Below are 11,110 nucleotides of genomic sequence, written 5' to 3'. Positions count from 1 at the left end.
CTCCCAGACATCCATAGATTTGAAGTTAACAACAGGGTTGAAAGCGATCATTTCCGTTTGTCGCTGCTATTTAATTTTGAAATGCTCCACCTCCCATGTCCCTCTCAAAATTTAAATGGAATTCATGTGGGAGAACAGAGAATAAGGTGGTTAACCAATCTGGGCACTTCCATTTTTCAGATATTTGAGAGTCCAACTTTTAAATCCCTTTATCAAGAAATCTTACATTCTAATTCAGATATCTTAATAGTTTATCAAACCATTATTCAAAATCTTAGACCTAAATTGGTCTGTGACAAACAATTTAAACCCAATAGAGTAGTGGGCAACAGATGGTTTGATCTTGAATGTAGAGATGCCCGGAAAGCATTAATGCATTATTCACGACAGGTATTTAGAAATAATGGTACTAACTCTCCTGACATTCTAGCTTCTATGAGGTTATCTTTTAAGGCACTCTTAAAACAAAAGAAAGACACATATGTTAGGACACAATGGAAACAATTAGCCCTAGCTGTGACGGAAAAGAATGAGAAGCAGTTTTGGGATATAATTTCTACTGGTATGCACAGTTAGACCGGTAATCATAGGACACATTTCTTCTCAGCAGTGGCATACTCATTTTCGCAGATTTTATGGAGCTACATCCCCAGGGAACCATCCTTCTAATGTTTCTGAAACTGCTTGTCTGCCTTATTGGCCTTCTGTGTCAGTGTTGGAGATAAAGAAGTTCATTGCAGCTCTTGCCCTGCGCAAGGCTTCAGGAGAAAATATGATGCCTCCAGAAATATTTAAATATTTTCCTGAGTGGTGGGCCCCAATATTAGCCAAAGTGTTTACTCATATTAATAATACAGGTATAATCCCAATGGGCTGGAAACAGAGTGTTGTTGTTCCTATTTACAAGAAGGGTGATAAGCAAGACCCAAACAATTATCAGCCTATTAGTCTTCTAGATATTGACTCCAAACTATAAACACCTACTAAAAAAACTGGAAGACTGGGAATTTACCAACCGTATCCACCCTGAACAGGTTGGCTTTAGGAAAGGGCAGAGCACTATTGACCACTGTTTGACTCTTTATTTTTTAGCCCAACAAGGAATTGCTGGTCCTACCAAACATGTATTTGTCGCCTTTGTTGACTTAGCAGCAACTTTTCATACGATCGATTACTAGAAGCCAACATGGATTTGTCAGGAACAAATCCTGTCAGACTAATTTGATCTCATTTTTTTGATCAGATAACCTCCCTTGTGGACTGTGGGAATGCTGTGGACATAATATATTTTGACTTCAGCAAAGCTTTTGACAAAGTACCACATGACATTCTGATTAACACTCTAGCTAAAAGTGGGCTAGATGGAACAATTATTAGGTGGATTCACAGTTGGCTACAGAATTGGACTCAAAGAGTACTTATCAATGGAACCTTCTCAAACTGGGGAGAGGCAACGAGTGGGGTGCCACAGGGCTCAGTCCTGGGCCCAATGCTCTTCAACATTTTTATTAATAATTTGGACGAGGAGGTGCAGGGAACGCTGATCAAATTTGCAGATGACACAAAATTGGATGGGATAGCTAATACCCTGGAAGACAGAAACAAACTTCAAAGTGATCTTGATAGGCTGGAGTGCTAGGCTGAAAACAACAGAATTAAATTTAATAGGGATAAATGCCAAGTTCTACATTTAGGAAATAGAAACCAAAGGCACAGTTACAAGATGGGGGATACTTGGCTTAGCAATACTACAAATGAGAAGGATCTTGAATTGTTGTAGATCGCAAGCTGAATATGAGCCAACAGTGCAATATGGCTGCAAGGCAAATGCTATTTTGGGCTGCATTAATAGAAGTATAGCTTCCAAATCACGTGAGGTACTGGTTCCTCTCTATTCGGCCCTGGTTAGGCCTCATCTTGAGTATTGCGTCCAGTTCTGGGCTCCACAATTCAAGGAGGACGTGGACAAGCTGGAGTGTGTTCAGAGGAGGGCAACCAGGATGATCAGGGGTCTGGAAACAAAGCCCTATGAAGAGAGACTGAAAGAACTGGGCATGTTTAGCCTGGAGAAGAGAAGATTGAGGGGAGACATGATAGCACTCTTCAAATACTTAAAAGGTTGTCACACAGAGGAGGGCCAGGATCTCTTCTCGATCCTCCCAGAGTGCAGGACACGGAATAATGGGCTCAAGTTAAAGGAAGCCAGATTCCAGCTGGACATCAGGAAAAACATCCTGACTGTTAGAGCAGTACAATGGAATCAGTTACCTAGGGAGGTTGTGGGCTCTCCCACACTAGAGGCATTCAAGAGGCAGCTGGACAACCATCTGTCAGGGATGCTTTAGGGTGGATTCCTGCATTGAGCAGGGGGTTGGACTCAATAGCCTTGTAGGTCCTTTCCAACTCTGCTGTTCTATGATTCTATGTCTTCCCAGATGTAAGTTTAATGGGACATAGTCAGAGGAAAATGTAAATACTATCACAGCTCTTGGCACTTCCTGTCCCAGAGAGTTTTGGCTAAGGGGTGTTTTAGAAATGAAATGAGACCATTATTTAACCTTAAATAGAGCTATGATTAGCAAAGATGTAAATCAATGAATTATGGCTGCATGAGCGGAGTACAGCAGGGGTGAGCAAAAGGTAGATCTCCAGATGTTTTTGACTTCTACTCCTAGAAGCCTCTTCTGGTATGGCCAATGGTCAGACAAAACTGGGAGTTGGTGCCAAACATGTGGAGATCTACTTTCTGCCCAGCACTGGGGTAGAGCAGCATTGTTAAATGCAGACTCATCAATATTGCTGATGAGAAATATAAAACAAGCTCTGTACAACAACCTTCTTTGTTCAAAATATGTTTCCTTCCAGATGTTTTGAACTACAACTCCCATCAAGTCTAAGCAACATTATAAATGATCAGGTGATATTGGGAGTTGTGGTCCAAAGTAACTGGAGCTCCCAGGCTAGGGGAAGCTGCTTACACACAAACCATTTTACTCAAAGCTACTTGTGGAAAATTACTTACATACTACTTTAATGTGAAATTTGCCTGACTCCATCACAGACTAGTATCCCGGTGGCAAGACACTGGTATAAAAGGGATGGTAGACTTGCATGATATAGGCAGTGAGATCATAGGTGCAAGAGGTCACCTGAGTTTTCTATTGTGATGTCATAGGCTCACCCTGGAGCCAAGTCAAGCTGGCAAAGTAAAGAGCTGACAGGCGAAAGAGTTTGGAGAGAAGTCTGCAGGACTACAGCCAAGAACCTAGGTAACATCCATGAATACTCCACAAGCCTACAACTATTTAGAGTAATCTTTTCTGGGGTGAAGGCATGATGGATGGTTGAAAAAGATTTACTTTACGTGAACAAATCACGCAATATATACTTCAGGAACAGCGTATAAGATTGATCATAGGCCTACTTTTATGGAAAACTTTGTAACTGAACAATTGGGGTTTTGGATAACCATCTAAGAGAAGCGTACTATCTAGTAAAATGTGCTTAAGATTACAGTCCAGGATAGCAATACTGCGTCCTTAAGCAGTGTCTGTGCAGCCATAAGATAGTTCAGATTCCTGGATCCAGGACAGAGACAGTGCTCCAACCTTGGACGCAGGAATCTGAGCTCTCCGCTCCTGCCCCTTGCAGCCAGTGCAGAGAACCACACCAGCTGCTTCTCTGAGGCCATTTCTACACCTGCCTTTATTCCAGGGATCGTCCCGGGATCATCCCTGTGCTTGCAAATGACACATAGGGGATCCCGGGAGCAGGCAGGGACGAGCCCATTTTCCTGGGATAATCCTTAGGTGTAGAAAGGGCCTGAGTTTGCAAAAGCAACCTGAGGATGGAAAGATGATGTATCTGTGGGTGGGGAGGGAACCAGGGAAGCGGGGATACAAGCCACCCCCAGCCCTTCCTCTTCCCCTCTACAGAGTCCTAGCTAGACAGGCAAAAAAGCCTATCTAGCAAAACTGCAGAGGGGGAGAAGCGCAAAGGCAATGATTGCCTCCACACTCTGGATAGGATGCCTGACAGCCTTAAAGTCCAGAGGCTGGTGTGCATCCAGATAGGATTGCATCCTAGATTTTTGAATGTTTGATAATAAACTGTTGTGAAATTTATGTGTCTGCTTGCTCCAATTAAATCCAGAATGTTAGCTTATCTCAGACTTGCTTAGTTCTGAATTCTGCAAGGACTTCAAATAGCAATTTCTAGTTCTGCAAAAGCAGTGATAACCAACTATGGGGTTATTATTGGGTGAAATTCTTTTTGCATCTTTTAAATCCATTTATGTGAATTCATACTTTGATTTACTGAAGTCCAAATTCGCGTAAAATTTTGTTTCAATTGCTCGCCATGAAGTACAAATGTTTTAAGGCTCATCCACAACTACAGTTCATACTTGTTGCTCTCATCAGTTTCATCCCTTGGCCAAAAAATTATACAAGATGCAGGCTTCACTAGGCAGCTGTTGGCACTTAGCTGAGTGGACAAAAGTCAAACCAAACATTTCATGAAATTTGAAGCCCAATTCTATCAGGTTTTATTAGAAAGTCCTATTTCACGTATTTTCATATGTGAACTGCAGTCTTGCATCTCTGTTAAAACGAAGCATGGGAAGACCCAAGTTACTAAAGAAAATCCAAACTTGGGGTATATTGAATGTTGTCCGTCTGCAGACACAAGGCTCTTTCATTTAGTGAAGGTTTCCATCAGTAGAACAAGGTGATTTTCTCCGATTGCCAAGTCCAGCTCCCTGCCACCTCTAAATCTACTCCAGAGGGTTGGGGGACCTTCAGAACAGTATGGGAGGTAACACGTGGAGGATGTAGACAGACATAAAATAGCCTCCTACCCCATTCCACTGACAGAAGCCTCCTTGGATCAAAGAGCTTTCTCTCACCAGAGGGACACCACTGGATACCATATGCCACTTGATTAGAATAAAATATCCTCATATTAGAGCAGGATTGCTGGATGGGCTGAGAATGTCTTGGGTTGCAATCCCAAGTTAACTTGCTTGGAAGAAAAGCTAATTGAACACAGTATGACTTACATTTCAGAAATCAGGCATAAGACTGCACTGTACTGTTTGCAGCTATGGTAATATTTGAATTGGCTCAGTTTAAATTACACCACTTTCCTGTCTTTAAACAAAAGCCAGTTCCTTGTTTGGGAGGACTAGAAGTAGCCACTCGCTGAGGAATTCTGCAACTAAATTTCAAACATAATCTGGACCATACAAATATAAATGTTTAAGCAATGTTGAATGTACTGTAGTGCTTATCTTGTATCTGCCTACCCTTCTTGTTTTATTAAGAGTAATTCTCAATATAAAACTAAATCTTTATTTTATATCTATTTCCCATTTTTCTTACCATACATGGTATTAGACCACTTTTATTGCTAAAATATGTTCCTAAGCATAACATTATCTTTACTGATTTAAGTTGCACTTTACTTTAGGCTTAGTCTTCAAACTTTTAACGCTGGCAATCTATGTCACCTTTGACATGGGAGTGATTTTAGTAGTAGTAGTTTGTTTTTCTTCTTGTACTTGTTTAGGGGCTTCCACCTTTTTTGTGGACTTTTATCTTCCCAGTTTTTTTTTCCTCTTTTGGAAATTATACTAAAGCAAGACAGAAAGAAAGCACTGGTAGTACAGCTGATAAAATCCACCTTAGGGATCAGGAATGACTGTTGTCCATGTACTATGTACCACTTCAAGAGTAGTGGCTTAAGAATCTTTACTCTTAATTTTAAGAATGAGCTTGACCAGATCAACTATGGGTAGTCCTTTTTTTTAATTCAACAGTTACCGAACAACAGTTTTGCGTATGTTGAAAGCCTGAAAATGTATTTCTTCCAAAATTGATAGCTAGTAGCATAAACATTCTTAAAAACAAGTGAAAATGAAATACGATCCTGCACAGCTGTGAAAGTCCTGGGAAACAAGGGCACCCTCCACTAGAAGTTCTTTCGGGAGTTGGCTGGTTGGCAGTTAGAGAGGTCTGAAGTTACTACAATATGGAGAAGTGCTCTGAAGTGCAGAAAGACCAGAGTGAAAGAATACTTTTGTTCAATTTTTTTGAGGTAAGCTGCAGCCACCACTACAAATGCTGATGTCCACTTTTTTCGCTTTTATTTGAGAACATTCCACTTATTGTATAGCACTGGGCAAATTCAGTCTCTATTCTACTACTTGAAATATTTTGTTTCATGTTGTACTGGTTTACTACAACATATTGAAGTCAAACAATTAAAAATCATGATTATTTCAAGTGCAAGTAAGAATTCATTTTACACAGCAGTGCGCTTCAGATTGATTACAGGGGTTTGGAGGCTTCCCTTTATCATTTCACCAGTGTTTACTTCAGGAAAAAAAAATACATTTTCAAAGCTCCTAAACAAACAAGTCTACTCGAATTCATCTTCATTTTAAATACAGAAATGTGCAATTTATCCATATTAAGCACATTTTCTAACTTAACATACAAAAATAAAGAACTTTGATCACTAGCATTTTTCATTAAAAGACAAACCATGTTATTGGGGGTGGGGTTACCTTGAGAAACCAAGAAGTGGAAGACAAAACCAATGTTCTAATATAGTAACCTTCAGGGTTTTGTTCCATTTGTTTAAACACACATACAACCCTGAATTAATGGTTCTCAGAATAAAACTTCAGGAGGCCCACAGGGATAAATTAAATGACTGTTATGTGAACATTCAACATGACATATAAATAGGACAAATTGGGGCAAATTATAACAAATAGGGCATCTCCAGGAAGGGGAGGTGGTCTAAAAACCATACGCTCTCAGAGAAGGTAGATCAGGGTGGAATGGTATTTTTTTAAAGGAAATTGCATACATCTCACCATTAAACAGTTATACAATATCATGTATTTCCCATTCTTCATCTGCAACAATGAAGTGAAATTACTTGTTTTTTCCAATGGCGCCAACCTAAATACCACCAACATGAAGGTGCTTTACTTTGACAAATCAGGAGGTGCAGTGGTTTAAGTGCACCAATAATCTAAGTTATAAATAACTAAATCTTAAAGAATCAAGAATTCAACTTTAGCAAATCACCTTAAATACTAGCACTCTGAGCGTTAAAGTTTTTATCACAAAGCACAATTTTTACTTATTTTTGCTTGTTTGTAACAAAACATTCACAGAAAGAAAAGAAAAATAATAATCTTAGGCTCAAGTGATCACCTGTATTCTAATGGCCTCAAATTTACAGTATGGAAGCCACACATTAAAAGATTATATATGACAGCAAAATCTTGTATCCACATATTTATAAAATCAGTAAGTATTTTCTTTATTACCAATTACTTCAAGCTGTTTCTCAGAAATTTGTAGCACCGCTCATTTTAACAAGTTGTTATATTTGGTAACATTGATCACATATTTGTTCTTTAAAATCAGTAACCTTTTGACTTATTTTTTATAATATACAGTGTTAGATGCTAGTCTGTTACTGACACATGAAATCTTAAACACGGAGGTGTTCAGATTTATCTCTTCTTGGAACACACTAATATAGCACAACATAGGTAGTGTCTCTTTGCAGCACCGTAACACTATTTAGACATACAGCTTTTAAGCTGTCACCTAATGTTTTATTCATTCACACACACACACACACACCCAACCGCTTACTATATGAAAGACACGTTTGCCCCTATAATGAGGCACATTTTGGCATATGTGCTAAATGCTGCTACACAGGCAGATAAGTGCAAGTCATATTATGAAAAGGAGAGTCTCCATATTTAACTTTTTCATAGAAAAATATAAATATATTCCCTGAATTGTAGGAAGAGAAGATCCAACATATATCGTTAACTTTAGTATCATTACTAGAAGGAAAGTGGGCTAGCTCTTCCTCTTGCAGTTACATTTCACAATCATCTTCATCATCTGCATATCTTACAGTTCGTCTGCCCCCATTTCTAGTTCTGATTTTGGAACGTCGATTTACTCTTTTATACTTCGTATAATCCAATTCCTCAGAATCATTCTCTTCATTCACTTTTGGCCGTTTCCTTCTCTGAGGTGTTCTAGAAGGTTCAGAAAAGCCATCATTTAAACTTTTATCTGTTGGAATAGCTTTCCTTTTCCTCTTTTTTGTTTTTCTATTTCCAGTGTTGTTAATGTCTTTGGACTCTGTTTGAGATTCTGAATCTGAAGAGTAATTGGAACTGCCATCAGGCTCAGACTTTGAGTTCCTTGAAGGGCCAGATTTCCTACTCTTTGACAAAGTGCTTCCTCCTTGCCCTCTCTCTCCTACAATCTCTGCTTTGCGGTTCACATCTTTATACTCTTCTCCTAATACAGAAGCTACTGCAGGAGTGCTTGCTGCATTATGGTTATCTGGAGACAGGGGCTGGCTTGAACCTCTCTGCTCCTCAGATGTAACACTACTGGAGGATGATTCTTCAGAATATTCTACTGCACGTTTTTTCCTTTTATGATATCGTCTACATACATTTCTGAGAGCTTGTTGTTGTCTTGAGCCATTGCTGTGCCTGATCTTTTGTTTCACTGCACTCTCTTTTTCAGAGTCCAAATATTTTTCTGGTTCTCTACTAGATTTTCTAGCTGTGGTCTGCAATGATTTTTCCTTGCTCTCACATTCCTTCACTTCTGCTTCACTTTCAGAGGGTGAAGGTAAATCTTCCAGTATCTTTCTGGCTGCAGCAGAGGCACTGCGGTGCGGCAATTTTCGGTTCTTGTTTCTAGTGTACCCAACTTCTGAACTTGAGAGCTCTTCCCTTGCATCACTAATAAGCTTAATTTTACTTGCAGCCACAGCAGCACTGCGGCGTGGAATTTTCTTTCCATTAAGTGTTTTGATATTCATCGCTTCACTATTCAATTCTGCAAAATTATTGTAATTTTTCCTGTTCCTGAGTAGTTTTGGACTTTGGCGCATCTCTTGAGAAATGGATTCTACAAAAGGAAGACTTAACGTTAAAATATTGTATTCACAACAGAAATCAGTTCACTTAGACAAATAACATAACTGCCGTGTAAGCCAGAAGTGCTGAAAATTCTGGTTTATTGCTCATAACTGTTGTGCTTGTGTACACTGCCCAATTGCCCCCACTTGGATTTCCCTGACAGCAGGAGTGGCTGAATAAGTCAGTGACAAGCTAAAGTCAAAGTCTTAATGCCATGGGAAGCTTTTGCTTCTTCATTTGTTTCTGGTGAGTTTAAACACTCCCAATGGTAGGAAGAGCTAAATTGGGAGAACTAGGCAGCATGCATAAGCATGCTGCTTACGAAGCCAGAATTCTCAGTAATTCCAGCTTATTGTTACATCTGATGTGGCCATTCAAGTAATACTGTTAACTGAATCTATATTATATGGTAGACAACAGTATACTTATGGAATTCAAGCGTCATTAACATATGTTTGATACTGAATGTTCAGTGAAATAAATATATATATAAATAAACAAACAAACAAGTCTTTACAGCAGGGAACGGATTAACAACATATTTCAGCTTCAGGCTCTTACTGCCAGCATCTAAGACTTAAGAGAAGCATTTAAATATTTTGGAATGGGGGCAGGGATGCACACGCAAAAGCTGGAAAACCACCAAATAGATCAGGGAGCAGGGCTATCTGGAGAACCCTGGAGGGGTGCATTTTGATGTTCAAAAACCCTGCATTACATTCTCATCAGGAATCCTAGAGTGGCAGGCACATCCCTCAACTTCTCACTTGTAGTCCTTGGTCACTCATCATATTTTGCAGTTACCGTACCTCACTCTCTAACCCTTAATTCTGAATGTGAAGATCTTGTATGCGTTTGGTATTGTATGAAGTCACTACCCTCCTGTTAACTCAACATTTCTTCGGATACTGGACTAGGCAAAGTTAAATGCATTAATGCTAGAAATGTTACCTTTCCGAATGACTTCTGTTTTGCCTTTCTTTTTCTTGAGTGGTGTTGCAGCATCACTGTAATTACTATTATTGGAATGCATTTCAGTTTCCAAATCAGAAGAGCAAATGGAGTCTGATGTGCATTTAGATTTTTGCCTTCTGGAAGGTTCCTTGCTGTCGGACAGAGAGCCTATTTCATCCCCTTTATATTCGTCATCAGATTCTGTTGTGGCTTGGATGTGCCTTTTGGGTTTTGCTTTACTGGAAGCTGCTGTTTTCTGATAATTGTGCTGCTTCTTAACTTCACTACTGCATTGGTCTAACTCAGAATCTATTTCAGATTCAGAACGGTCTATAGTATTATGCACATATTCAGGAAGTTTATGAAGACTTCTGTTCTTTGACATATGGCTGTTGGATTTTTTCTCTGAAACATCCATCCTGGATTTTATACTAGGGGATTCAGTTTCATCATATGCAGTTCTACGTTTCTGCCTGTGGGGTTTAATATGCCTTTTCTTTCCTGTAGCATGGCTAGAATCTGAACTTCTATTTTCGGAGTCACTATCATAACCCCTAGCAGAAACTGCAGTTGAACCAGACTGAGTGCACTTTCTTCTGTTATATTGCCCATTTTTTTTTGCATCAGACTGCTGACTTGCATCCCCTGAACTGTCTGAACTTTTTATAGCTGTAGACTTAACACTGTGATGGTTCAGTTTTCCATTCTTGTTCCCACAGCCTTTGGCTTCTGAGTTGGAGAGGTCTTCCACACGACTCATGAGCCTCAATTTATTAACTGTCATAGTAGCACTTCTGCGTGATAATCTTTGGTAACCATGATGGGCACTATTTTGCATTTTGGAGACTCCCTCTTCTTTTCGAGAATTGCTTTCATAGTGTCTTTTCCTGGCATTTTTCCTAAGCCCATTCGCTTGAAGGACGCAATCTAAAAAGGCATACAAAAGAAGTCCTTAGAATGTATAAAAGTCCCAGACACTATCACAGAGTATTAAACATTTATTAACAAAAGCTGTTGAAACATGCATATTTATACATATAATAAAAGTACTAAATGGTTTTAAAAAGCTAAAGGTAAGTCTATGCACTGTCGTTGGCTAAAGAGTAAAAAGATTGGATTAAGAATACGGACCATTAAAAATCAATACACAAAATTTAAAAACATAAAAACAGT

At 39.2% G+C, this 11,110-nt stretch overlaps 1 protein-coding gene across 3 annotated transcripts in view; it reads right to left on the bottom strand.

Moving 5' to 3' along the window:
- Nucleotides 1-6,123: 6,123 nt before the first annotated feature.
- BRWD1 (bromodomain and WD repeat domain containing 1) overlaps nucleotides 6,124-11,110 on the bottom strand; it is a 60,339-nt gene continuing 55,352 nt past the window's right edge. For all 3 annotated transcript variants that reach the window (XM_063126621.1, XM_063126622.1, XM_063126623.1), the window contains exons 41-42: nucleotides 9,935-10,864; nucleotides 6,124-8,972 (exon numbers count right to left, since the gene is read on the bottom strand). In XM_063126621.1, the coding sequence (XP_062982691.1) occupies nucleotides 7,915-8,972; nucleotides 9,935-10,864 (1,988 nt within the window). In that variant the 3' untranslated portion in view covers nucleotides 6,124-7,914. The remainder of the gene's footprint in view (nucleotides 8,973-9,934; nucleotides 10,865-11,110) is intronic.

The sequence above is a fragment of the Elgaria multicarinata genome, chromosome 5 (assembly GCF_023053635.1).
Source record: "Elgaria multicarinata webbii isolate HBS135686 ecotype San Diego chromosome 5, rElgMul1.1.pri, whole genome shotgun sequence".
NCBI classification, from domain to species: Eukaryota; Metazoa; Chordata; class Lepidosauria; order Squamata; family Anguidae; genus Elgaria; species Elgaria multicarinata.
The sequence above is the reverse complement of the archived record's forward strand: the minus strand, read 5'-3'. Positions and strand labels throughout refer to the sequence as shown.